Source organism: Serinus canaria, chromosome 20, assembly GCF_022539315.1.
Source record: "Serinus canaria isolate serCan28SL12 chromosome 20, serCan2020, whole genome shotgun sequence".
Lineage (NCBI taxonomy): Eukaryota > Metazoa > Chordata > Aves > Passeriformes > Fringillidae > Serinus > Serinus canaria.
In genome coordinates this window covers 9543541-9571036 of record NC_066333.1, presented here as the reverse complement: position 1 = coordinate 9571036, position 27496 = coordinate 9543541, and the positions used below count along the sequence as shown (strand labels likewise).

The 27496-nt window shown below is 46.8% G+C and overlaps 2 protein-coding genes across 2 annotated transcripts in view; one reads left to right on the top strand and one right to left on the bottom strand.

The window, feature by feature from the left end:
• COL9A3 (collagen type IX alpha 3 chain) overlaps positions 1 to 19797 on the top strand; it is a 33203-nt gene extending 13406 nt beyond the window's left edge. The window contains exons 11-32 of the mRNA XM_050982163.1: positions 1031 to 1087; positions 2358 to 2411; positions 2909 to 2962; positions 3069 to 3122; positions 3897 to 3950; positions 4832 to 4885; positions 5287 to 5340; positions 5624 to 5677; positions 6251 to 6304; positions 7021 to 7065; positions 7891 to 7944; positions 8314 to 8367; positions 11043 to 11096; positions 12220 to 12291; positions 15185 to 15220; positions 16491 to 16535; positions 16755 to 16787; positions 17173 to 17319; positions 17683 to 17737; positions 18421 to 18603; positions 18835 to 18912; positions 19622 to 19797. Of these exons, the coding sequence (XP_050838120.1) occupies positions 1031 to 1087; positions 2358 to 2411; positions 2909 to 2962; positions 3069 to 3122; positions 3897 to 3950; positions 4832 to 4885; positions 5287 to 5340; positions 5624 to 5677; positions 6251 to 6304; positions 7021 to 7065; positions 7891 to 7944; positions 8314 to 8367; positions 11043 to 11096; positions 12220 to 12291; positions 15185 to 15220; positions 16491 to 16535; positions 16755 to 16787; positions 17173 to 17319; positions 17683 to 17737; positions 18421 to 18603; positions 18835 to 18912; positions 19622 to 19797 (1521 nt within the window). The remainder of the gene's footprint in view (positions 1 to 1030; positions 1088 to 2357; positions 2412 to 2908; positions 2963 to 3068; positions 3123 to 3896; positions 3951 to 4831; positions 4886 to 5286; positions 5341 to 5623; positions 5678 to 6250; positions 6305 to 7020; positions 7066 to 7890; positions 7945 to 8313; positions 8368 to 11042; positions 11097 to 12219; positions 12292 to 15184; positions 15221 to 16490; positions 16536 to 16754; positions 16788 to 17172; positions 17320 to 17682; positions 17738 to 18420; positions 18604 to 18834; positions 18913 to 19621) is intronic.
• A 1805-nt stretch (positions 19798 to 21602) lies between these two features.
• TCFL5 (transcription factor like 5) lies at positions 21603 to 26388 on the bottom strand. Its single transcript, XM_009093115.4, has 6 exons — positions 25508 to 26388; positions 24616 to 24802; positions 23899 to 24058; positions 22952 to 23192; positions 22395 to 22536; positions 21603 to 21740 (listed from the first exon to the last, which is right to left on the bottom strand). Exons 1-6 carry the CDS (start codon positions 26239 to 26241, stop codon positions 21627 to 21629), a joined length of 1578 nt encoding a protein of 525 aa, XP_009091363.1. The 5' UTR covers positions 26242 to 26388; the 3' UTR covers positions 21603 to 21626.
• Between the last annotated feature and the right edge of the window lie 1108 nt (positions 26389 to 27496).

Sequence of the window (27496 nt, the reverse complement as noted above, 5' to 3'; positions counted from 1 at the left end):
CATTTTGCATGCACTCTTCATGTGCTAAACAAGTCCAGCATTTGGTAACAGACAGCAGCTTTTCATGCTTCCAGTCCTGCTTTGCAGAGTGTGCAGCTCTCCAGGGATGGGGCCCTGGGCTCCATGGCCATGAGCTTTGTTTGGGCTTCCTTCCCCAGCAGAAAACCCTCATCCCTTCCTTTTGGGGGAACCAAAGGAGTGTTGGGTCCAGGAATGATGGAAGTGACATTTGCAGATTTCACAGCTGTTGTTGTGACAGCTTCTCTGGTTTCCTAATTGGCATGTCCCAAAAAAAGCTCCAAGTCAGTTTAGACTGCCTGATGGCACATCACATGGGAGCTAATAGGAAATGGTGCTATTTCTGCATGTTTAATTTAAGTTACCCCGTGGAATATACTGGAAAATTAAATTTTTGCTACAGAGGTGCTGCCTGAAGATGTATTAAAAGGAAAAAAAAACCAAAAAAAACCCAAAAAAAAAAACCCCAAACAACAAAACAAATTAAAAGCTATTGTAAAGTTTCAAGACCGTGGCCTTTTCCTCATTAAATTTCCATGCATGTTCTGGTCTCTCCCACCCCTGGACATCTGCAGAGATCAGCTTATAGTTATTGGATTCTTATTGGTGCCATTCAATTCACTCTGATGCCTGTCCTTGTTTCTTTTAAGGACCTGGCTAAAGGAAATCAATAGGGGTCAGTTAATGCAGAGGATTTAATATGGTCCTAATGATTTAAAGAAACTGATCCAACTTTCCTGGGAAACCTGGGTTCTGCAGCATTTTGGGCTGTGGACCCTGTCAGCCTTCAGAAAGGCTCCCAGCCCATGTTCAAAGGGGAGTAGGCCATTCATAAATCATTATTTTGTGGGGTACCAGGACCCTGTTCCACAGGGAAGTGTTGAGCTGTGATTCCACCAGATTTAGTGAATCTAGAGCCAAAATCCCCATGACTTTTTCCCCTCCTGGGTGAAGCCAGCCTCCCTGGGTGTGCTGTGTGCCTGTTAAACCAAAGTGTTTCTGCTCCCTGCAGTGCCCAGCTCTGTGCCCACCAGGTCCCCCAGGCCCCCCAGGAATGCCAGGCTTCAAGGTAAGGAAACATCACCTGCAATACCAGATTTGTCTCCCAAAATAAACACCACTCTGACCCCCTGGCATTAAATTGTATCTACAGTCTCTGCAGATAGGCTCCACAGCTCCCAAAGCAGCCATGCATTTGCATTTATTCCTACAAATGAAATTTAACCCTTGGCATAGATTAAAACCCTGCAAGGCCAGTGGGGCAGAGCTGATGGACAGGGACAAACAGGGGCAGCAGTCCAGGGCTGCCTCAGGAACCAGGTGCTGAGAGCTGGAGAAACCTCAGCAGTTCTTAAACTGCAAAATGTAACTTACATAATTAATATAATACCATTTAATTGTTGTTTTTATAGCCAGTGTAGCAGCAGGCAGATTTATGTTTAAATATTTTAAAGGGAATTATTTTTTTGGCCTCTGGTATGTAAATTTTCAGCCCTCAGGAGTTAAACATCTCCTCCTCTGTCCCCTCTATGTCTTTGCAGTTATGGACTCCAGCAGTGAGACAAAGTAAAAAGTGATTCCAGTTCTTTTAGCAGGATTTAGAAGCTGGCAGTGAGTGGGAGAACCCCTGAGAAATGCTCTCAATTCCCCCTGAAGTGACCTTTCCCACTTCCCCTGTCTGTTTGGGCTCTGCACTGAGTCATAAATATCATTACAAATACAAAATATTTGGGGATGGCTGCTCAGAATTCATAGCTCATGCAATGGAAAACCCAGAGAAACTCTCCAATTATGATGCAAATGGTGCCCAGGGCCTTTGTTGTGGTGAGCAGGAACATCTGCCATGGCTGAAATGAGCCTGGGTCTCTCCCACAGCCTCAGGAAGAGAGCCAGGCACAAAGTGAGTCAGAGCTTGTGTGGAAGCTCTCAGTGGGACGTGGATTTCTTTGAAAGTTTGATGATGCAGACATTAAAGATGACTTAAAAAGGGAGGTTAAAAATGCAGGATGGGGTTCTCAGGAGTGACTCATCCCCATTTTCTGGGGTGATGGGAACTGAGTTCTGGTCCCTGTGTTTGAGAGTTGCATCCAGACCGTGAGCTCAGTCCAGTGCAAGTCACTCTGGAAAACCAAATCTGGGCATTTTCAGGAACTGCATCAGTGCTGGCCCTGGTACCTGATAGCCTCCCCAGGAGGGATCTCCATTCACAGCACACCTACAGACTGTTTTCCCTGAAAGCCGTTTGGGATGTGGGGTTTAGGTTTCACAGCTGTCTCACCAAACCTAATTTTAAACCAAGACTCTAATGGGATGTGAATAATCATAACTTTTCTTTCTAGGGACACACTGGTCACAAAGGAGAGCCTGGTGAAGTAGGAAAACAAGGAGAAAAGGTAAACTTCAATTTAAAAGTAAAGTGGGAGGATTTTTGTCTTTAAAATCAACTTGAAAAAGAAATAAGGGATTTTTTTCAAGGAGGCAGGGAGGGATGAGGCTGTGTGCTGAACAAGGAGCAGTTACTTTGGCTGAAGTGCCCTGGGTTCCACTGCTCTCCCTATAGGACCATGTGCTGGCTCTCCAAGAAAATTCAACTTTCCAAGGATCATCATGTTAGGATCAGTTTGAATTAACAGCTGTCCTTTGCCATGCAGGGATGTCAGCTCAGGAAAAGCCCTGCTTTAATCACTTGGATAAATTCCTGACTGATCTGATTGTTCTTGCACATAGAAATTGTCTGTAACATAGAAGCAAATTCTGTAGAGAAATCTGGGAGGGAGGGAGGGAGGGAGGGAGGGAGGGAGCTCAAGGAGGAATAAGATGGGGCTGTCCCTGGCTGTGTTTGCAGGCTGCTGCTGTCCCTCCTCCTGTCTGACTGGTTTTTCTGTCCCAGGGTAACCCTGGCCCTCCTGGCCCTCCAGGGATTCCCGGCAGTGTTGGCCTGCAGGTAACCCCCCCTCTTCTCTTCCCACCACTCCCATGGCCCTGTCACTGTGGAGTCACCCTGGTTACCAAAAGTGATTGAGTTTGAACTGATTTGTTTCCTTAATTAGGGCCCAAGAGGACTGAGAGGCCTCCCTGGTCCAATGGGTCCAGCTGGCGACAGAGTAAGAAAAAAAACTTCTGATTTTTTCTTTTCCTCTCCACCACCAGTTTGTCTTTTGAGAGGTGCCAGTGGCACTTGTCCTTACTGAATTGCACTGGGAACCTGGTGAAGGTATCAAGTGTGGGCTGTTCCCTGCAGCCCCTCCATCAGAACAACCTCCCTGAGTCAGGAGGATCCTCACACTCAGTCCCAGCCAGACTGAGTCATGCCAACCAAAGGGCAACACTGGCAGTGTTCTGGAATCTTTGGGGGAAAAAAACCAAACAAACAAAAAACAAACAAACAAACAAAAAAAAAAAAAAAGAAAAAAAAAACCAAAAAAGAGAAACATTTAATGAACATTTCACTTTCGGTCTCTTTATCAGAAAAAGCCAAAGATTCACTGATGGACAAAGGACACACAAAGGCTCCTCAGTGAGAGCAGGGCCAATCTCCAGCTCACTGAGGCTTTGGACTCCTGTCTCAGTCCCTTGACCAGCAGCCCAGAGGCTGAGTGGTTTTGAATTGGGTGGAGTCATGCATTTGTTTAGGAGTGTTATCAAGATAGCAAGGCCATGAAAGCTGTCAGTGTAGCAGAGGTACAAAGGGGGATCCAGAGTGAAACCCTTTGTTCAGAGTGGGATTGTTTGCAGTCTGTCCTGCAAACCAGCAGGAGATGCTGGGTTGTCTTTCCAGGGCTTTTGTGTTTGCTCAGGTTGTGGTGCCAGGTGGGGATTCTGTTAATTCACCCTCTGCCAAGCCCAGGCTCACAGTGATGTCTGTCTGTCCTCTGCAGGGTGACATTGGATTCAGGGGCCCTCCTGGAATCCCAGGACCTCCAGGGAAAGCTGTATGTATCCCAGTCTCTCTCTGGCCCTGCCCTCCACAGCCTGGTTTATTCCTCCTTCCTGAGCTCTGCTGCCAGTGAGCAGAGGCTGTGCTGGCCACCTCCAGCAGATTATTCCCTTTGCCCTGTCCCTCCACTCAGAGCAGTGTTATTTTACCTGACCCAGACCTCACAGTGTCTCTCCCTTTGCCATGTCCCACACCAGAATGAGTTCTCCACATTTCCATTGCTCTGGGCTTCACTGCCCTTCCTTGAGCACCAGCAGCTGTGGGCAAGCCCTGGAGAAGGGAATATCCATTACTTTTGGAGGAAAAATCAACCCTTTTGTGAGCTTCCATCCCCTGAGCCTGCTCTGTTCCCAGGTGCCCACAGCTCTCAAGGATTTTTGCTCCAAGCAGGAATAGCTGTGTGTTAGGATGCCATCCCCATCCTTCTGCAGAGCTCCCTTCTGCAGCACCACCCTCTGGGGACCCCTCCCTAGTCCTGCAATTATAGAAGAAATTCATCCAAACTAAAACAAAATGAGGTGCTTCCTCACCAAACCTTTCATTACACCCAGCAGGATCTGGACAGTAAATATTCAAGCTTTTCTCCCACTCTGTTTCTGCCTAAAGAAATTGCTTCATTAAATGAAGGGGAAGATGTTCTCTGCCCTGAGGGATTGTTGGCAAGTCCCTGCTGCAGAAGGTGTGTCAGGAATTGCAGTGTCACTGAGAAAGTGCAGCCCAGCTCTCGGGGGACTGTGTGTGCTCACACCTCTGCTGGCACCAGCAAACAGCACAAAAACCAAAGCAAACAGCACAAAATCCACATTTCACCCCAAAGCAGCAACCTCTGCCACTGTGGGATGAAGATGCTAAATGGCTTTTCCTCCTCTGTCACAGGGAGACCAAGGGACCAAAGGACCTCAGGGGTTCCGGGGGCCCAAAGGTGACACTGTAAGTGCAGCCCAACACCCTTTGCTCCAGTCCAGAGACTGTTCACAGGTTTATCATGGCTTCTGCCCCTTCCATTTGCTCGAAAGGGATGGAAGCATCATCTCAAAAATGAGGTGTTTAATTCTTACTAAAGATGCCTGAGCAGCAAGGTGTCCAAGTGCTGCTACAGCCTGGAGCACAGGGAGCAGATCTTACATTTCCATCCCCTGAAATGATCAGGGATCTTCCCAGGGGCTGTATCCAGCACTGGGCTGCTTTCCTGCTGTGTCCCAAAACAACCTCCATACTTATGTGGACAGAGAGGACCCAGCTGAAATGGGATGAAATGTCCCTACAGAATTTGGGTGTTGTCTTTGTTGACTGTTCTTCAGGTTAACACAGGATTTATTGTTGTTTTCTAGGGTAAACCTGGACCAAAAGGAAACCCAGGGGCTCGTGGGCTCATAGGAGAACCTGTAAGTCAGTTAAGCAGGATGTAGGTCTTGCTGTTTGTCTTGCTTGCAGATGAGGAGATCTAAGAGAACAGGCAATAATCTGCTTCTTGCCATCTTTGCTGTCCAACTCCTGCTCTGTGGGTCTCTGGGCAAGCCCAGCTGGGCTAAGCCATAGCTGTACTGCTGCTAATGAAAATCTCCCTGCACAACTGGAGCTGGACTCGTTGCCAAAAGTTTCTCTGATGTGAATTTTGCAAACCACAGAGCCTCCTCTGAGCTCAAGCTGTGCTGTCCATGATTGCAGGGAATGCCTGGCAAGGACGGGCGGGATGGAGCTCCTGGACTCGATGGTGAGAAGGTTTGTAAAGTCCTGCTTCAACACCAGGGAAGGTTCCTCAGGCTGAGCTGGCAGGGCTGCAATTCCCCTCAGAAGCTTGGCTGGAACCTTTTCCTTCTAAAAGGTTTTCTGACATTGTCACTAGTGAAGGAGAGTGAAATTCTCTTAGTGAATCTGGAGGGCATTCCCCAAAGAAGGGAGGTGCACAAATGGTGTGAGCTCAGCTGTGCCCCTGGATTGAGTGGCTCCTGCTGGCTGACTCCAGGCCTTCAGAGATGCCCTTTCAGAGCTGTTGACAGAGCTGATTTCAGCAGCCTGGAGACAAGGTGCTGTCAGGTGCTGGTTGCCTGGTTCCTGAGCAGAGCTCCTGCAGGAACATTGAACATGTGCTGCCAGGGAGGGCTGGGACTGCAGGGAGCAGGGAAACACCTGGGAGCTCCTGCCCAGGGGGTGCTCACTCCTCCAGACACAACAGCTCTTGGTCCTGTGCATACAGGGAGGGAGAAAAGTACAAATGCCTGTCTGGGAATGTGTCCCCTGCCTGTGCCATTTCCCTGTGCTGGAGGATCCCTCCTAACCTCTCCCTATCCACAGGGTGACTCAGCTCCCATGGGTGCTCCTGGAGAGAAGGGGCCAAATGGACTTCCTGTGAGTATGGAGCAGGACCTGCCACCTCTGGGGCTCAGTGTGCTGCAGAGATCCTTCCTGGGGACAGGGCAGGGACATTCTGTGGGCTGTTTCACAAGGAGCTCTTGCTAAGCCAAGAGGAAATGCACTTTTCCCACCATGCAGACAGGGAAGAAGTGTGCCAGACAGGATTGGAGAACACCTGGAGCAGCACCTCACAGTAATTCCCTGGCTGTTGGCTTCTCTGACTCTTTTAAATCTAAACTTGAGAGGGATTTTCTCTTTCACCCCCCACTGATGTGCATCCCTTATGGAGGGAGGTAAGATCTGGGGTGTAATATCCTGAGCTCTGTCCCTGCCTTACTCCAGTGCTTATTGGCAAAATGTTTCATCTCTCCAGACTTCCAACAGTTTAAAAGAGATCAAGTATTCCTTTCTTCCTGCATTTACAGAATATTTTGAATTCCCCTGGGGAGAGGTTTCTGCTGTGCAAAATGTTGCTGCTGCTGGTCCATTTGTGTGTCCCTGCTCTTTGCTCTCATCCCAAAGATTAGTGTTCATGGAGCTGCCAGGGCAGCAAGAGACATTGAAATCATAATTTTCACAGTGAAATCTGCAAAAGTCTAAACCTTCCATTGCTTCAAGCAAAGGTCTCTCCTTGTGTGTCAAATCAGACCAGAATAACCAATTTAATAACTTCACTTCTTCTGACATTCCTTTAATATGATTTTTTTCAGGGTCTGCCTGGAAGAGCAGGTATTAAAGGCTCAAAGGGTGAACCAGTAAGTGAATCTCTCTAATGATGGGGTCTGGTGGGGAAACTTCTCACAGCAAGACTTTTTAGCTTTGGGGCACTGGGAAGACTTGTCCCAAAGTGATGGTTTCTGTATTTCTGCTGGGGCTGAAGAGCTGGAATTAGGTAAAATAACTGGGCTGGCAGCTGGTTCAGTAAAGGCACGACAGATCCACAGGAGAGTCATCAGTGGTTTAGTAAATCTCATCCTTTTGTCAGAGTCCCAGGAGAAGGCTTGATTTTTGGGAATCAAAAGGCTGAGCACCAGCAGGAGCAGAATGATCTCATCTTGCCTTCTGCAGATTTTCCCTCATCTCAGGAGAAGAACTTCCACGGAGCTTTAGATTGACACCTACCTGTGAGATTAAAGAAAACCTCAGGCAGACCAAAGCAGTCCAGCACAAAGCTGCGCTGAGAGGTGTCTTTTGTTTCCCCCTCCTTTATGACTTTTTCCCTCTGCATCATTATTGCTGCTAATCCTCGGGGAGGAGAGCACACTGCAGGCAGGTGGGGCAGGAATCTCCTCCTGGTGTGAAGGGGGTGCAGGAGTGAATGTGATGGGATCTCCTGGCATCCCTGTCTCACGTGGGGACCCTGCCTGGGGCTGGCAGCCCTCCCTGGCCAGTGGTGCCAGCAGAGAGTGAGCAGCTCACCTGTGCTCTGGTGCTGTTTTGCCTTACATCTATAAATGTTTACAGGTGTTTTTATTTCCTGATCCAGGTTTTAACTCCCTGCTCCTTTTGGTGCTTCAGGCAGGACAGAAATGTCTCCCTGGAGTGATGTCCTAACTGAGTGTTTGCTTTGTGCTCTGCAGGGCAGCCCTGGAGAGATGGGAGAGGCAGGTCCCTCTGGAGAGCCAGGCATCCCTGTAAGTGCCCACATTCCCACTTAGCATGGCCTCTGCTGGAGAGTGTTAAACCAAACTGGGGAGCTGGAGCTCACCTGCTGCTTCCTTGCACAAATAGATCTCCCAGTGATGCAGCACCTGCAGTCCCAGGGCATTGAGCACACCAGGTGCTCCACACTGGTGTGCAGCTCTCAGGGAGCACTGAGCTGGCTGGGCAGGGTGCTGGGCACTGCTACTGGGCATAACCCACCAGCAGTGGGCTGGCAGAGGGGCCAGTGGGGCAGGAGTTGGGGACCCAACAGCCTGGGATGCAGGAATAGGTCCCAGAGGGGTGGGAAGGGTGGATTTGTGCCTCCTGAATATCACAGCTGACTTTGGTGTCCCTGCCAGGGCGATGTTGGCATCCCTGGTGAGAGAGGTCTGCCAGGACCCAGAGGAGCAACTGTGAGTACAGAGCTGGCTGAGAACCAGAGAGGTGCCAAAATAGCTTTGGGGAGGGGAGGGGGGGTCACTCTGGCTACAGGAAAAAGCCACCTTCTCTCTCAGTGGTGTCTCTGGGGAGCTTTGGCAGCAGAGAAATTCCTCCCCCAGGCTGGGTCAGGTCCTGTTCTCACTGGCAGCTCCGTGCAAATGCCAAGTGATCCCTCCCATTTCGCTGGGCAGAGCAAGCTGCAGCTGCCCAGGAGGTTTGTGGAGCTGCAGGAGAGGCTGGACAGTCCCTGGTTGCCCAGGAATGGGAAGGCTCTGCCCGTGCTGAAGTGAGGCATTAGTGAAGCAGAGCTCCTGGGAAGCTTTTACAAAGGACTTTGCCACCAGCAGGTGACACCTGAAACGCTCCCCAGTCCTGCCTCCCATTCCTTGGAGCAGTGCAGAGGGATTCCCTGCAAAACCTGAAGCCATGGATACAACAAAGCTGGGAGTGACTGCATGGTGTCCCTGCTCAGTAGCAGAGATGATAACAAATAAGATCAGGAGGGTAAAACCCCGATTTTGATCCCACTACTGAAAATGCTTGGGTACTTTTTAATCTTGTCACTCCCCAGTTATTTCTGCTGTTGGGGGTGGATCTGATCTTCTGGTAGTTTTGTTGGGATTTTTTTCTTTTTCTTTTTTGTTTTTTCTTTTTCTTTTTTTCCCCATCTTAATCTCATTTTGAAATCCAGGAGCCTACAGCAAGTTTAATATGATTTCTGGTACATGCCACTTTTAAGAAATTGAACTACATGATTTATTGTTTGTGAGCAGCTTCTGCTTTAACTTCCAAGGAGAGGGAAATCAGCTTTAGAAATAAACCATATTAATAAAGTTTGCTTTTATGTCTGCAATTTTTCATCAGAGTGGCTGGCCTCACAAAAGGTGCCACATTATTACAGCCAAAAAGCAAAAGCAGTTGAGCTAATTGTGTTGGTGCAGGGTTTTGACAGGGGTGCATCTGCAGCTGAACCCATGGTTATGTCAAACCTGGGCTTCTCATTTCTGATTTGTTTTATTAGAATCATAATTTATTTGTTAAGACTGGGCTGCTACAAGAGAGGTGCAGGATTTTTCCAGTGTTAAGGCTGTTTGGCTCACAACAGTTTGGAGCTTTTTAGCTCTGAGTACCAAGGGTTTCTCAGAACCTGTCAGGTCCCTCCACTCCCATCAGCAGCTCAGCAGAGCCATTTCTGATGCACTTTAACTTCCCTAAAGCTTTGTATTTATAACTTCTAAAGCTCCTTACTGAATTACAAGCAGAAAGCAAAGTGGAAAGCAGTAACCACAAAAATACCTGAGCAGTTGTTCAGCTTTTTGAGGCTGATGCTGCTTTATTTCAGTGGCCAGTTTGGGGTTTATTTGTGTCCCTGAATGCTCCCCCCAGCAGGGATGGTGCTGAAAGGAGCCAAGGCTGCAGCCCTGCCTCGTGACAGAAGCTTGCTGAAGGCATCTATTTCAAGAAGACAGTTTACAAAATGAGATTTAAATGCCTAAATTACTTAGTTGTTTTTTGGTTTTTTTAAATCCAAGATCTTTATTGGATCTGTGATTTTTTTTTCTCAGGAGAAAGCAATAGAGACTCCTAATGGTAACGTTCATGTTCTGTCTGGTGAGCTTTTAAAAGCCCTGACAGCACAAACTGCTGCCTTTGTGTGCATTGCTGGAACCAAAGATTGCACCCCAGCAAATGGAGGCAATTGCCATTTTTCATTTCCAAGGGCCTGCAGCAGGTGTTTTGCAGTAGTTCCTTGCAGTCAATTAAAAGCATAAAACTAGGACAGCAGATCCCTCTAATGGGTGTTGTCTGTGCTCTGTCATGCTGCCACTTTTTGCTGTCCCTGATCTCTACCACTCATGAGCATGGGATGCTCTTAAGGATTGATTATCCGAATAAACCTTTCTGTTAACATCAATGCAATTAACCAAGCTCAGCAAACTCCAAACCAGCTTTGCAGGGGCAGCAGCACAGAGCTGCACTCTCTGCCAGTTCAGTGACACAGCTGGCTCACCTGGCCCCAGATGTTCTCCTTACCTGTGCAAACCCAGGGCACCACAGGGAATATTTTCCTGTCTGCTCTAGGGTGCCCTGACCCTCAGGGGAGCACTGACTCTGACCCTCATCCATGGAGAAAGTTTCCCAGACTTCAAGATAGACTGGAACCCACAAAAGTGTGAAATAGATTATAGAGAGTAGTGTAGAGTATCCCTTGGTGAGAAATTGAGGGTTTGGGATTTTTAGTGTTTGGAAGCAAAATGGAGGGCACGGGGTGTTGTCCTGGATTTCTTCTTCATTCTTCTTCTTCCTCCTTCTCCATGGGTTTGGGTGGCATTTTGTAATTGGGCAGAAAAGTCCCCATTGCAGCTCTGTGGGATCAGTTATTGGGTTAAAAGGGAAATAATCCAGGTGTCAGTTATTAATTGGATTGTTTAGTCTTAAAAGCCCTTGTCACAAGAGATTGTTGGGCATTTTGTGCCTTCTAGTGAAAAGCTGCTGAACTACCAGCAGTGAGACTGTGTTACTGATAAGAAATAATAAACACCTGAGTGTGAACACGAATTACTGTCTCAAGTGCCTTCAATCCAGACCCAGAGAAACCAGCAACTGGTACTGCCACACTCACCAAAGCTGATCTCTCTCTTTGCAGGGACCACTCGGCCTCCAAGGTCCCATAGGAGCCCGTGGTGTCCGAGGTTTCCAGGTCAGTGTCACACAGGGTCCCCGTGGTGCTTTGGCAGGTCAGTGTCACACAGGATCCTCGTGGTGCTTTGGCAGGTCAGTGTCACACAGGGTCCCCGTGGTGCTTTGGCAGGTCAGTGTCACACAGGATCCTCGTGGTGCTTTGGCAGGTCAGTGTCACACAGGGTCCTCGTGGTGCTTTGGCAGGTCAGTGTCACACAGGGTCCCCGTGGTGCTTTGGCAGGTCAGTGTCACACAGGGTCCTCGTGGTGCTTTGGCAGGTCAGTGTCACACAGGGTCCTCGTGGTGCTTTGGCAGGTCAGTGTCACACAGGGTCCCCGTGGTGCTTTGGCAGGTCAGTGTCACACAGGGTCCCCGTGGTGTTTTGGCAGGTCAGTGCTCTCTGCAAACCTCTGGCCAGAATTTGGGTGATGGCAATGAGGGAAGGAAGAAATCTCCTTCCATTTGCCAGAGCCAGTGTGACACCTTCCTTACCATGGGATGGTAGAAAGAGCAAAAGGCCAGATAAGCTGCCTGCAGGAGAAGTTTATGTTTAGTGTTTGTTTGCAGAGGGAGGGGTTGAGTTTTGAGCCTTTTCCCTGGCACAGGGTGCCCAGAGCAGCTGTGGCTGCCCCATCCCTGGAAGGGTCCAAAGCCAGCCTGGTCTGGTGGAAGGTGTCCCAGCCTGTGCCAGGTGGTGGAACAAGCTGAATTTTAAGGTTTTTATGACTTTTTGGGTTTGATCTTTGTGAAGACACCTCACTTTCTCCTTGATCTGCTCCACTCTCTGCCTGTTTTTCTTCAGTGAATTCCTCCCTTCTCCAAGGGTGTGGGATCTCCACTCCCCACTGGCACTGGCTGAGGGAGCACCACTTGGTGGGGTCACAGATATTGAAGGTTTATTCATGTAAAGAGGTTTATGAATGAAAGACCCAGGGCAAAGGTTGGAGCACCTTGGCACGTGCCTGACCTTGGAGAGAAGCTGGAATGAGCTCCACCAACCAACACAAGTGGTGCCCAGGTCCTGGGGGGAAAGGGAGAGAGACATCCAAAAATCACCTTTCTGGCCATGTTATGGAGGCTGGTGAGCTCCCAGGGTTCCTGGCACCGTGAGCTGTAGCTTGGTTGTGTTGTTTTCCCAACAGGGGCCCAAAGGTGCCAGCGGTGAGCCTGGCCTTCCTGGCCCGACTGGGATCCGTGGAGAGACGGGAGACAGGGTAAGGACAAGACTCCTGGCACTCATTCCTGTTTGGGATGGGGATTTAGAGGGCAGTGGGCACCCAAACCCTGCTGTAGCTGATGTGTGTTGGTGTCCCTGGGGCTGCCCAAGCCAGACCCAGGGCAGGGAGCAGGACCTGTGCATGCTGTCCCCCCTGGTCCTGGTTTCTGTTCCACTCCAGAAACTCCCCCTATTTCCAGACAGGGTGGATTGTTTAAAAGTGAATTCCAGGCCCTGTCCTAGCCAGAATAGAGAGTGTTTGGGATTTTCCCCTGTTCTTTCCACTGGTTCAACCAAAGTCTTGGTCCCCAGGAGCACAAGACAGCTGATTCATTAATTTTTGTTTCTGAGATGCTTGATTAGACTCTCTGGGTTTTTATTTTTAATTACAGTTTTATCAGTGACTTTTCTTTCTGAACAGCAACACACCTGGGCATCCCACCTCACAATCAATGTGGCTTTTTATTTACATGAGTTCATTCTCATTTGAAAGAAGCCATCAGGGCCAAGTGAACAGCATTTGTTGGGAGCTTGCAGGAGAACAGGAGCCATGTGTTCCCCAGCTCCCTCCTCCCCAGCTTTAAGGTGAAAGTTTTTTTTAAAAAAAAGCTTTAAGTTGCTCTCTGTGTAAGCAACTGCAGCAGCACCACAGGGGTTCCACAATGGCTCCTCTGTGCTGGCTCCAGGCAGGTTTAAAAAAGCCTTTTGGAGTGACTGTGGGCTGGAAGTGTGAAACAGGAGTGTTATTGTGGAGCTCTGGGGCTCTTGGCTGCATTCAGGGCTTTGCTGTGGTGAAAAATGCACATTCAGAGGGGAAGAGGCCCCTGCATGAAGCACCCAGGGAGCTGCTCCAAGCAGAGGGAGGGAGAACGTTGTGCTTAAAGCAGTAAAAAATAATCTAGGTTTTCTTGCTGGCTCTGAAGTTCAGTGCAGCTACTCTAAGATGTGACTGTTGGTTGCTCAGAACGAGAGGAGATGGCCTCAAGCTGCACCAGGGAAGGTTTAGATTAGATATCAGGAATTTTTTTCCCAGAAAGGGCTGCCCATGGAACTGGTGGAGTCCCCATCCCTGCAGGTGTCCAAACCAGGTGTGGATGTGGCCCTTGATGGTTTAGTGGTGACCATGCTGATGGTGCTGGGCTCACCCTAAAGCCCCAGGTTGTGTTTTTATAGCCTGAACAAAGAGCCTGGGGACACACAGAGCACCCAGAGATCTGCCCTGGGCTTGCTCTACTGCTGCTCCTGATGTGGATAAAGAGGAGAGCTGCACACACAGCATCGATGCAATAACCCTGTCCCAGCTGCAGCCAACTCATCCAACTCTCCTGAAATCAACTGAGACTTTTCTGTGGAAAAAGAGAAATCCCCTCATGCCTGAGCTGAGTCCTGACAGGCTTTTTCACAGTCCTTGGGCTAACAGGTCAGGCATATAAACCAGCATTACAGTAAATGTGTTTGCTGGCATGAAAAATACAAGTGATTTAGTGCATTTGACTGTAAGATATAAAATAGTGTTGAGATAAAACACATCAACCATGCTGCTGGGTGGGATGTGGGAGGGGAAGGGCTTGGCTGTTCTTGCTGACTGAGGCAGCAATAGACAAATATTTTTCCTAAGGATTTTTATTATGATCAAATTCCTGAGGATTCTGGATGCCAGCAGGCACCTGGGGCATTGCCTCTCTGGGCTCCCTGCTGGAGCACTGAATGCTTGGCCAAAACCATGGGTTTTGTTGAGCTGATCAGAGGAAATGTGGGAAGACGTGGGGCTGGCAGACCTGAACTCCTTGTTCCTGCAGTGAATTGGAGTTTTGAATGAAGATCCTCTGGGCTAAGCTTGTCTTTGAGGGAATGTCCCTTGCAGGGCTTGGTCTTTGGTGACTGAACTGTGGTTTTTTGCCATAAACTGTCACGGAGCCTTGAGAGTCTGTGAAGTCAGAGGTATAAAATTTAGATAAAAATTTAGATAAAGGAATATATTGCTTTTGCCATCAGCAAACATAAAACAGTTGTTGTAAAGTTTTAGCCACTCTTGCATTTCTACATTCCATTGTCTGTTTTTCTGAGTTATTTTTCATTAATAGAAATCCCCCCTCTTTTTAACTTAGTGCTTGAATTGAACAAAATAAAATGTCCTTGTTGTGTGTGTTTGTTCTCCTCGAAGATTCTGTTCTGCTGAGCCATCTCTAGATCTAGTTAATAAAAAAAGATCAGTTTGCAGATGCCAGATTGATGAGTGTGCTGTAAAAATCCTGCTTGAGGGATAGAATGGCTGCATTTCACATGTAGATTTTACAGCAGAGAAAAAAAAATCTGGGGTTCTTCTGAACTCCTTTTTGGCTCTGCTCTATGGAGCAGAAAACTCACAAATAGGGCTGAAAATGTCTCTCTGTGGATGTCAGGTAGATAAAGATGGAAGGATTTTCCAAATTGCCTGGATTATTCCTGAGGTGATAATCAGTTCATCATCTAAATGTATTTTACTCCTGTGCCCATGTTGTTCCATAAATCTTTAAATCAGGAGCATCTAATTCTAAATCCTAGGAAAACTGACAGTCTAATAAGGCCTTGAAAAAGCATCTTGGCTTTTTGCCCTTCTGGTATGAAAATATTCTTGTCTGTTTTATACCACAAGTAAATCCAAGCTCCTCCTCACATCCCAGTCTGAGAAATTACCCCACAACACAACCCAGGGGCTGTGGAGAGTGTCACAGAGCTAGCAGGGGGCTGAAATCCCTTCTCATTTCTAGGAAGTGGGAATGAGATTTGTGCCTCTTACTTGGCAGCTGGGAGACTCTGACCCCTTGCTGGAAGAGTGTCTGACCACACCAGAAATTCATAGGAAAGTAACAGTTTGAGCTCATTTGCTTCTTTCTCTTTCTTATTTTCAGGGTCCTCTTGGTGCTCCAGGTCCCAAGGGGAACCAGGTAAGTGATAACTTTCATGCTGTTGTTAGCAGTGGCATTTAAACCAAATTTTAGGGCCAGCCTTTGACAGCACAAATGGCTTTTTCTTCCACAAATGAAAATATTCAGCAGCAGAAACCAAAACCCTCTTTGGTCCCATTTTCCCTGCATGGCACAGATGTTGCCTGTTCTAGTGGAGACTCATGAAAATGCTGTGGTACAAACACCAGGCCCTCACTGGGTGTTTGTAGCCACAAGGACCTGTGCAGGAGCTCCTCACATCAAATTCCTCCCGAGTTAAATTTAGAAGTGCAGCTTTTCCTCAGCTTCCTGTGCCTGATGAAGGATATTTCACCCCAACCTCAAAGCTTGGCACACTAATGAACTAGTTTAATCTTATACTTTTTGCTGCTCAAGGTCCATGCTTGGTTTAATCTCAGCAGAGAGCTTTTGGGCCAGTTTTCATCAAATTAATGCTTTTATTAATGCATGGATGTGTTCTTGCAGAAAGTGAAGCTTTCCTAGCAAGGCTTGCTGGTTTGGTTTACCAGCATCAGTGTGGTCTCTGTTTTGTTGCTAAGGAGAAAGACCAACCTGATCTCTGTTTGTCTTGGAAAACATCCCCTGGAAAGCTGTGGAGTCACCATAACAATGTTCATTATCATAACAATGTTCATAACAATGTTCATTGTCTGCTCTAATAATAGAGCTCTGTGCTGAGCCAGCTCTGCCCTGGGCAGGGCAGGGATTGCAGGGGTTTGTGTCAGCCCAGGCAGGCTCAGATTGCTCAGGCTGCTGCTGGTGGGGGTGAGCAGCAAAGGGATGGTACAGTGGATGTCACCAGAGCTCTAGCCACCCTTGCATTCCTGTCCCCAGGAGTGGAGAGGGATGTTCCCCACTAAGAGATCATGCAGTTTGAGGGTGGGATGAAGCTGGGACCCTGCTCAGGAGGCCATGGGAACAGGACAGTCAGCATTTGCCTGTGCCTGCAAACCCTGTGTTCTGTGAGACAGAGCAGGGGGAGCTGAAATTTAGGTTCCCTGCTTGAGGAATGCCTGTGGATGTCTTTCATGGTTCTCATCCATATGGATCCAGCCTTTCATTCAGGTCCCAGCTTGGTGCAAAGGGCACCAAGCCCTGTGCCAGCTTGTGCCCTCATCAGCAGGGGAGCAGCTGCTGTGGAGTCCAGCCTTGGGAAGAGAGGACTGCTCCTTGCTGGAGCTGGGAGCCCCCATCTCCCCCAGGGGATACATCCAGATCCTTGCTGTGTTAACTGTGCTCTCTCTCTCAGGGCATTGCTGGAGCAGATGGCCTCCCAGGTGACAAAGGAGAGCTGGTAGGTTCCTTAAATTCAGTAGAGGTGACTCCTCAACTAACAGAGGGGTGCAGAAAGCCATGGATCCCTGTGCTCAGTCACAATTAACTGAGATCTCCAAGCCTGCTGTGAAAAGAGGGCAGCCCAAGCCTTGCACACATTACAGCAGCTTGGGATACTGGTTTCAGAGGGGCATTTTCTGAATTAATCACTTTCTTATTTCCCTTTTCTTTCTGACAGGGTCCCTTTGGACCTCCTGGCCAAAAAGGAGAGGTGAGTGTCAGACACTGGGGGCTCATGCCCTGAAGGATTTAGGAGTAAGCATGACCATTGCACCTCCATAACTATAGAATAAACTCTTCTCTGGTGTCATTGCCTAGAAGCAGGATTTCCTCACTATCATGCTATAAAATCTATGAGAAAAATGGTGATTTAGGGCATTCAAAATATTGAAATCTGTTTGGTAATTTTGCTGCAGCAAGCACTCCTCTTATCATGACCTATGTATGCAGAAACAGCCTTAGGATGTAAGAAATGTATCTGATCCTCCAGATCCATTCAGGAAACCTGAAGAAAGTCTTAACAAAACCCCAGGAGAAAAGAATGGACCATGATTTCCATTCTAAATGGTTCTGGTCTTTTTTATTCTTCACTGCAGCCAGGAAAAAGAGGAGAACTTGGTCCAAAAGGTGTCCAAGGACCTAACGGGACAGCTGGAGCACCAGGGATCCCAGGACATCCAGGACCCATGGGTCACCAGGGGGAGAGGGGTGTCCCTGGCATCACAGGAAAACCTGGACCCCCTGTAAGTATCTGCTGCTTCTGCAGCACAGGCAGGGAACCTGTGAAGTGAAAAAATGGATTGTGGGGCTTCGGGTGCTATCTGAAAAATAAGGTCCAGCATTTCAGAGCAGGCAAAAATAAGGCCATATAAAGCCCAGATTAAATATCTGGCCTGACATTAAAATTAATATCTGCCATGCATACAGCAGAGTTGTGAGGAGAAGCTGTCACCTTTCAAAGAGGTAAAGGAACCCCCTGCTCTTGATGCAGGACCTTGTGCTGCTTCCCAGGCTCCTGGAAATGTGTTTTGTGTCCTGCAGCTTCTGCCAGGGCTGGTTATTGATAAGGAGGTTCCTACAAAGACAAATTCTTCTGTTCACTGCAGGGCAAAGAGGCCAGTGAACAACATATCAGAGAACTCTGTGGGGAAATGATAAATGGTGAGTATTACTGAGAGAAAACTGACTTTAATTACCAGATGAGTAGATCCTGAACATAAAATGGCTTCTGAGATTTGCTTATTTTCTGTCTTCATATGAAAAAACAAATACACTGACCTTTAGTGTGAGGAAATTATTCAAGAGGTCACCTTGTTGTATTCAGGAGGTCACTTTGTTGGGGATGTCTTTTGGTGTTCTAAAATTAGTATTTTAAATGATTCATCATGGCAATGGTCAAAATGCACTGAAAGCAGCTTTGGCACAAGTGTTATGATGTGAGACCTCCTGCCCTAACCTGTGTCATTCTGAGCTGCACCTCTCCTCAGTGCACCTCATTTCCTTGGAGCAGGTCCGCAGGGAGTGTCCTTCTTTATTCAAAGTGACTGTTTTGCATTGGAGGTTACATCCCCCCTTTGGGATGAGGTTAAAGTTTATTTCAGGAAATTATTTAAGTGTAATTTGTTAGCATACATCCTTTGAAGTGGTTTTAGAGACAGGAATAATCAGCCCTGCAGATTTATGATTGCTATCTCTGTCTGTGGAGATGAAAAACACCCCAAAAAGCTACAGGTAAGCAGAAAGGACAGATTCACTGTTCCCTCCTGCCAGGAGCAGTGGCAGGAAGCTCTGCCTAAAGAAAGAGTGCAGATGTTGGAGATGCAGTGTTTGGTTGTGTTTTTCAGAGCAAATTGCACTGTTGGCTGCTAACCTGAGGAAGCCCTTGGCTCCTGGAATGACGGGACGGCCTGGCCCAGCTGGGCCCCCAGGCCCTCCTGGGAGCACGGGGAGTGTTGGGCATCCTGGTCCTCGTGGGCCCCCTGGCTACAGAGGGCCAACAGGAGAGCTTGGTGATCCTGGACCCAGAGGCAAGTTCAGAGTGAAATAATCTGCTTCTCTTTTACGCCCACTGAAATAAACTTGTACTGAATTCAGCACTGGGGAGTAGAGATCAGCCTTGCTGGAGCTCTGGGTGGAGTTCTGCACCTTGAGGGGTGCCATGTAAGCAAAGATCCCTGCAGCACCCAGGATTTGTAGCTCCTCTTGGTGGCTCCAGCTGCAGAGCACAGCTGACAGTGGAATTGTGTTTGTGATTGAAGGTGACCCTGGTGAAAAGGGAGACAAAGGACCTGTGGGCCAAGGCATCGATGGGCCTGATGGTGACCAAGGGCTGCAGGGTAAGTGTGGGGAAATAATAATAATAATTTAATAGCACTGAATGCTCCATGGCTCAAGTGAAGGCTGAGGAGGGACAGCTCTGCCTGCTGATGGCAATGGATTGTTATCACTCATTTAAAGGTGTGACAACTCTGAGGCTCTCCAGATTAAGGGAAAGGATGGTGCCTGCTTCCTGATGATTCCTTTATTAAAATATTCAAGATTAATTTATGCAAATTAATTAATATATATTGGAAAGTTGGAAGAATATTCTTTATTTTGCTCACCTGTTTAAGCAGTTTTCTAATTGGGACTACACCTGTACAATGAATAAACTGCACCAAAATCAGGCTCTCCCTTCACAGAATTTCATAAAGCCAAAATATTTACACCCATGTTAAATTCTTCCACAAAATCTATACCATAAAATTTTATAATATTTATTCCCCATTGTCTCAGAATCTTCCATAAAAAATTAATCCATGTTGATAAACTGTGAGCTCACATAGCCAAAACATCCCTTGACCAAATGAGGGATAAAAAAATCCAAAGCACATACTCCAGATTCAGGGTAAATTTATTGAAAACACCTTGTACTCAACAGGCCATAACAAGTGTGATGTACAGACACTCAAAGTATATTAAGATCTCTAAAATCAACACCTATATACAGATATTAAAAAAGAAAAGATGGAAATATTTCATGTATCTTTCCCCTCTCTTGTTTAGGACCACCTGGTGTGCCTGGAATTACTAAAAATGGCCGTGATGGTGCTCAGGGTGAACCCGGGCTGCCAGGGGATCCTGGGACTCCTGGCACTGTTGGGGCTCAGGGAACTCCAGGAATATGTGACACGTCGGCTTGCATGGGAGCTGTCGCAGCATCAACTTCCAAAAAATCATAAACCAACAGTACAAGAAGTGAAGAAGTGACTGAATATTTAAATAAACAGTGCATTGTAAGAAAACAGAATCCTTCTAGTGCTAAAAGGACAGATGCTCCTTCTATTCTATTAAGTGGAGACTTTGACACAGTTCTATGAAAAAGAAAGCATCAGATGAAAACTTTAATTAAAAGATGCTTTAGACTATCTTTTCCTCCCCCCAATTATTTCCCAGAATTTTTACTGCTAAACAACCTCACCTTTCCTTCCTCCCTTTGCTCAAGAGACCTGCAAGAGGAAGCATTGCTCCTTTTTACCATCACCCCCCCTGTACTAAAGATCACGACTTTTTGCTAAGAAAGTTTGAGCCTTTTTCATTGAATTCCTTGGTGCTGCTCCCACTGACTTCAGTCCTGCAGGTTTGTGCTCTCAGACACGTTGTTATGACACTCAGGCACCGAGCTGCCTCTTCCATCAGTGGAAATCAGGCATTTCAATATCCTGTATTTTAACATCTGAACCTTCTGGCCTAAGGAATGACCATTGCTTAAGTCTGTGCTGCCAGCTAGAAATTTTCAGATTGCACCTCAAATATTTGCCAAGACTAGTAAACAGTAATCCTCTTGCAAGCAAATTCTGCAAAAGGAATAATGTAAATATTTTAATTTCCAGGGAAGAATTTTTGCATATTTCCATATGATAACGAAGGAAATGAAGTAACAGCATTTTCATGACCTCTACTTCAGCTATTTGCACAGTAATTGTGATGGAACCCCACCTAAGAAAGGATGCTCTTTTAAAGTCCAGCCAAAACCACCTGTCTGAACTGTTGTAAAAATAAAAGAAGATTTTTTTTAACCTTTTCTTTGTGATGTTGTAAGTGTCATTATACAAATCAAATTAACTTGGCTAAACTCCATTTTCCAGAACTAGGTTTTACTAGTATTGTTTGGACATAAATTGCTGCAAAATTGCTCTTATCCGTGATTTAAACCAGTATTAATTTTGGTAGAACTTTTTATACTTTAAAACTTGCTAGCATCATCTATTTAAAAAAATTAATAAAGCCACTCTCAGCTCACACACAGTTCTATTTCTGTCCTATATGCCAAAGCCTAAGAACGAAGCATCATATTTCTGTTTAAATATAAAAATAGTTTGTGCATTTAAATATCTACTGTTTAAAATATTCCACTTTTGGTCTAAAGTAACAACACAAGAACCTATTGGATAGTTGTGTGGCAGACATTAAAAATAGGACTGAATTTAAAAATGCCAACACCATTGCACTACTCTTTGGAGCTAATTATGTTAAATATGTATGCAAATGCAAAATTCATAATACACACAGTTTAGAAACTATGCACTTGTTCAAATAACCAATACAATATTTACATTTTAAATGGAAAAATGGGCATTATAATATGGTAACTTCAGTTTCTTTATACACTGGAAGAATGAGTTTGCATCTAGCCATTAAAATAACAGGAAGATAGAAGTTCTACAACTCTCCCAATCTGTACTGCATCATCTTAAAAAAATAAAATAAAAGCAAAAAATTAAATGAGACCCCTAAGCAGGATGACAAGGAAATTTTGTATAACTAAAGGATTAAAATAATTAGTTATGACATTTTCTTGTAGCTTCTGGTCCCAAAGCCCCTTGAACAGGGCAGATTCCCATTGCTGGTAGTTACCTTCCATTTCCATTTGCAATAGAGAACGTTTCTTTTACATTTCTATTTATATATATTTACAAGTTACACTTTCAAATTCCTATTGAGCATGTAAATGGAAAGAATGAAACACAGTTTGCACTACTGTCACACAATTCAGGGTGGGCAGGTCAGGCTATTTGGTCTCCATCGCTGTGCGGTTTTCCTGTGCTGGACACATTACACACGAGTCTGGTCTTCCAATTTTTAGTCTCCTGCCTGTTTTACCACAGAACACAGTCTCAAATTCCTAAAAAAAAAAATAAAATAACAAAAGATAAATGTTATATTTAATGTAGATGTTTACTTGAGATGGATGCTTTTGTTTCATTTGTGCCTTCAATAGGAAGGAGGAGGGGCCATTTCCACATCTAGACCAGCAGGTTTTCCAATACACACCCTCCTAAAATTCTTAGCAGAGCCAGTATTATTCTGGAGCTGCAACTACTGCTGAGGAGAACAGGAGCTGCTTTTAAGGCATGTAACCCTTTAACTCTGCTCACCCACTCAATAGCCTGTGGGCATTAGCTGTGATCCCCCTCCCTGAACTAACTAGAAGCCTATGAAAGAGGCAGAAAATACAGAAAATTAAGGAGGGGAGGAATGATTTAAGATGACCTTAATTTCATGTTGTTGTCCAAATAGGATCATGCTCAGGAATTGTGTAACTAAAAAAATTAATTTTAAAATCCAATTTGAAAATACTGACTGAGGACAGCCTGTAATTTCTCACTAGTGAGCTCAGCTGAAAGAAATAAATAAAAATTTAAAGGAAGGTTCAAGGATATGGTGGGTCCCTCACTAGCAGCGTCAAGCAGAAGCTTTGCATCTCAGTTACATGTTATGACAGCTTTAAAGGATTTCCCATTTTTATCAAGACCAAAAACGAAATGAGATTTCAAACCTGCTTCAGGGAGTCGCCGTGCCTTTCCTGAATGTACTTGAGGAATGCAGTTGTCCACTGCAAAGTTGTTGCCTTGTCAGTGTCAATCGTGCAGAAGGGAACGAGGAGATTGAGCTCGTCACAACAAACCCGGATCCTGCGCCTGCAGGCAAACACCCAAGGTTATCAACCACGGGCCAGAGGGAAGGGAAAAATACAGAAAACAGGAAGACTGCTCACATGTGCAACAAGCCATGGATTTGGGGACTGCTTTGTGTTTGCTACAAGCTTTGTGTATTACTTTTGTTACATACAAGTCACCTTATCTTTACCGAATGGGTGAAATGTTTTGAAATCTCTTTTTTTTTGTTTACAGAGTGAAAACAAAAGACGACCACAATGAAACAGAGATTTGTTTTCCCCTCCAATAAACACCAAACCCTCCCCTCCTGCACTGCTTTTTCTTGGAGCTAACACAAAACATGTGAAGTTTACATTTACTCTGGATAATCAGAGTACTGCAGTACCAGTATTTTAGGCTTCAAGAGGTGTTTCACGGCCCCTGCTCCCAGAATTACCTCCTGTCTCTCTCCAGGCGGTTGTGCCTTTCCCTCCTCTGGGCGCTTCCATCCTGGGAACCACTCTGCACCGGCACACTGGAGCTGGGCTGTGCTGACTGCCAGGGGCCCTGGGCAGCTGCAGTGCTCTGGTTGTTGTCCCGGGCGTTCCGAATCTCACCGAGAGGTTTGCGATCCATGTTTGCATCCAACAGATTTATCCGGCTGCAACTTCTGTTTATGGCTTGCTTGCATAAGGTGTCTTGTTGGAAAAATAAAAATGAAAAGAATGACCTATTTGTTACTCTCCCACCAACCTGAAAATAGTGATCATGGAAAGTTCTTTTGGTTCTTTATTTATGTGGAATAATCTTTGAAGCTTTACTGCCAGCCTACATTGATTCTTACAGCAAGACATGTCCTGCAGAAGACCTAAGGCACTGCTTGCTAGTCCAAAATCCACACAGCCTCTGTTTTCTCAGAGAGCCCACTGAGATTGTTCCTGCCCTTGGTGAGCCCTTGAGGCAGCCCTTAAAATGTTCTTCAGTTTGATACTGGCTGGGTCTGCTGGATCAGCTTTGGGGTCAAAGAATGTACCCCTCTGCCACGGGGTTTGGTGGTGTTTGCTCAAAGGCTAGACTTAATGATCTTGGAGGTCTTTTCCAACCTTAATGATTCTATGATTCTAAAGAAACCAGCTGCTAACCCAAGACTCAGGTTTTCAAAGGTACTTTGTAACCTCAAGTCTCCTCATTTCAAGCCAGAAGTGCTAAACAATTTTGAAAGTACAGCTAAACTTAAAGGCCTTGGAGAAATCTTGCCCCATGCTGCCTATAGAGCATTTTTGCCATAAAAACCTCACCTCCCACATTCACTAAAATCATAGTAATTCCAGAAAAGAATTCAGAAAAAAAATTCACATTTGAAGACCAAGAGAAAACTAAGTGAAAAGAAGATAAATGGTTTACCTCCAACTTTAATCCAAACTTCCTCAGGCAAAGCTTTATTTATAGCACCTACTGTCTGTTTTGTGGATTCAACTTCCTGATAGAGAAAAGGAAATGTTTTGGGTATCCCAAGGTCTTGATGTTTGGCAGCTTCCAAAATAGTGCAAGATGTTCCACAGGTCTGTGAAAACAAAAAGGAAATACTTATAGGACTATATATATTAAAATAAAATAGATTATTTTGATATCTTTCTGTTAGCTTCTTAAATTACTTCTTCAGTCAGAATAAATCCCAAATACACACAACCATGGGGTTTTGACAGAGTGATGAATTTTGGGGATACCTCTGACATTTCTCAGTGCCATGCTATCACTTTTGCTTCAGAGGTTACTACAAGTTGTGGAGAGGGAAATATTTTTATCACCAAAATGAATTAGGAAGAAAAGAACTACAGAAAATGGTCCCTTTCTTGTCTTGCACAGATGAAAGAGATGATACACTGATCAACTCCAGGAAAAAAGAGATCTGATGGCCTACTGCTCATTACTGGGACACACGTAATTACAAATGCCACAAAAGTGACTTGATTGTCTTAAAGATTAATAAATAAATTGCATTTCAGATCATTCTGATCATCCCTATTCAAACCCAGCCACACTCTACCACAAACCTTCAGAATTCTACTACACCCAGGAAGTTAATACAATCAGCATTGGAAGGCGGCAGAGGAGAGTTACCTGTGCTTGGGAAGGGTTAGCACTTCCAGCAGCAGAACATGCATTCATGGTAAAGAACGGGTAAGTAAATGGTAAGGAATGTGTGGCAGGTGCAGCCTTATTTTTCCCTAGTGCAGCACACCTGTTCCCTTGCTGGTGAAGAGGAACACCCACCACTTCTGAGGGCTGGCGGATCAATGTCACTAAACTTCAGACAAAAACAAACAAACACAGAAAACATACCAGGCTGACTGCTTGGAAATGAGTGCAGAAATAAAGTACAGCTACAAATATTCTAGAAACTATCACCAAGAAACCACTTTCATTTACTGTAAACAGAAATCACTGTTACTGCTATATTGCCCACTTCAGGGGCCAAATAAAAGAAAAATCAGCCAAGGAGGTATTTTATTCTGTGCAATAACAAGGTGCTTCACGCCTCAATAAAACATTTTGTCAGCACATTAAGATAGGTACAGGGTTAGGTTGTAAAACAATATTTTTGCTCCAGCTTCCCCCGTAGTCAGGCCTCCACATTATAACCCGAATCTATCATCATCATTATTATTATTATTATTTTAATATTATCAAAAACCTACTTTGCTTTTAGCAAGATGCATATTAAAACTAGGTAATGTTTTCTCACCTTTATTTACAGTACATGTTATCAAGAATAAAGTCATAAAGTAATTCATTTTGGAACTCCATGCTGTACCATTTATGAAATAAACAGAGGGGCCTAAGCTGAGCTCAGTGGAGTCGCAGCCACATTTGATGGCACAGTTTAACAAAGCCCAACCCATCCTTCTCATATATTAAAACAAGCACTATTCATAGGTTTCACTTAGCAAATCACTTTTGAACTACATGATACATAGTTTAACAACATAAACTAAAAGTAATTGCAACACACTTGTTAAGAGTTACTCCAGATTCTTGGGGTTCTTGACATCTGGGGTTTTCTGTCGGGCTGCTGTTGAATCTGTCTTCCAACCGAGCTCTGACTGCAGGTTTAGATCTAACCTCTGGTGCCAGTGCCGAATTTTCAACAAATATGTTTTCCTTATTCTCCCCCAAGAAATTTTCACCCTGTTTAGCTTTTGCTACACTGCATCCCGAGACTTCTACAGAGCTACTACTGTTGGGCGCTTTCTCTCTCTGGTTCACAGGGAGGTTGGACTCGCTAAGTAACATCATCCTGAGCTCCTGGAGGTCAGCATAGCCCAGGTGCGGGTTAGAACTCGGCCAGTAGCTGTCACAAGGCAACCCTGACTGACAGGTCACTGGGCAGACCGACTGGTTCCCAGAGCTGTTGGATGAGCCCCCGTCCTGACTGGTGCTGGGGGAGGGCTGCTGCAGAGGGGGGTCTGCAGAGGGGCCAGGCGAGGAGAAAGCGCTGAGCCTGGCTTCCACTTCACCTTCACTACTCTGCGCCTCCGTGTGCGAGCAAAGTATGTGCTGCAGCTGGGTGTACTCAATGTCCATCATCTCCACCAGGCTGGCCTCGGGGGTGGCGAAGCCAAGGTTTTGCTCACCAAAGGAACTGTCACTTGAGCCTCCAGGTCCGACAGCAACGGGAGCGGGGTCAGGAACACTAGCTGGGCTCTGAGGAATGGTCTGAGGCTCCTCGGGGGCTGATCCTGACATGGCTACAGCAAACCTAATCAGTTACCAATGTCCCTTTCAACAGAAAACCATAAAACCTTCAACAATTGTCAGTACTATCCATTAAAAAAACCCAAAGGCAGAAAAAATTGCACTTAACACTGATTGGCGAGGTAACAGAGTGGGGACCAAGCTGCCGCTGGCGGGGTACCTGACACCCTGACCATGTCTCCCCCCCCGGGTGAGACCCTCCCTCCCCCTCCAGCACAGCTGCTCACGACAAACGGCCTTCACCTGTCCCCGCCCGGGCCTCGGCGGGGAGGCTGCGGGCACTCTGCGGCCTGGCACCCCCTGAGACAGCGCCCGGACGGCGGCGGGGCAGCCCGGGCGGGCGGGAGCGGGGCCCCCGCGGCCGGGGGGAGCCGTGGGGAGCCGGGGCGGGCAGGGCCGGGCGGGGCCGGGCGGGGCGGGGGCGGGAGGGGACGCGCGGGCCCTCAGCCCGGCCGAGCGCTGCCCGAGCGCGCCGCGCGCCGCCGCCAACGGCTGCGCGTAACCGCCGCCCGCGCGCGGGGCCGCGCGAGCCCCGCCCCGCCCCTGAGGCGGGGCCGGCCCCGCCCCCGCCCGCCCCCTCAGGGCTGAAACAGACCCGGAGCGGAGCCCTGGCCGGCTGAACGCGGCGGTGATGAGGGGCAGCGGTGTTGTGAGGAGATAAGGGAAGAGAACGTGCTGCTGCAGTGTGTGTTTACAGACGTTTTTCAGGTTCTGGACACACGGTTTACTGCTTTAGCTGATTTGCGGTGCTTGGCTGAGTACACGCTGTTATGCTAAACTTTAATTAATTAAATCTATTGGCTGCTTAGCCGACGGCTGAACTCTGTTACTTGGCTTTGTCGCTAACGGAAAGGTCACAGAGAGCAACGGCCGGGGCTCGGCTGCGCTGAGGGAACTGCCCCACCTGCACCAACAGCATCACCGGCGGCACGGCGCAGGCAAACTTGTGCAAGAAGGAAAAGGCAACAAAACCAGCTGGGTTAACGGGAATCGCTGGTCGCTCCCCACGAAGGGCCCTGGGGCCGCCTCAGCCCCGAGCCCCGCGGAGAGAGCCCGAGCGGGGCAGCGAGGGGTCCCCGGCCCATCCCGCCCCGGGGCACGGATGGGAAAATTGAGAGGAAAAATGGTCCCAAGGCAGTGTGCACTGACATTTCCATGAAATGCAGCTACAGTCCGACGGTCTCACTAGTGACTTCCCTCTAGACGCAAACCCAGGAACTTTAAAAGCAGTTTTGTGCACACTGAA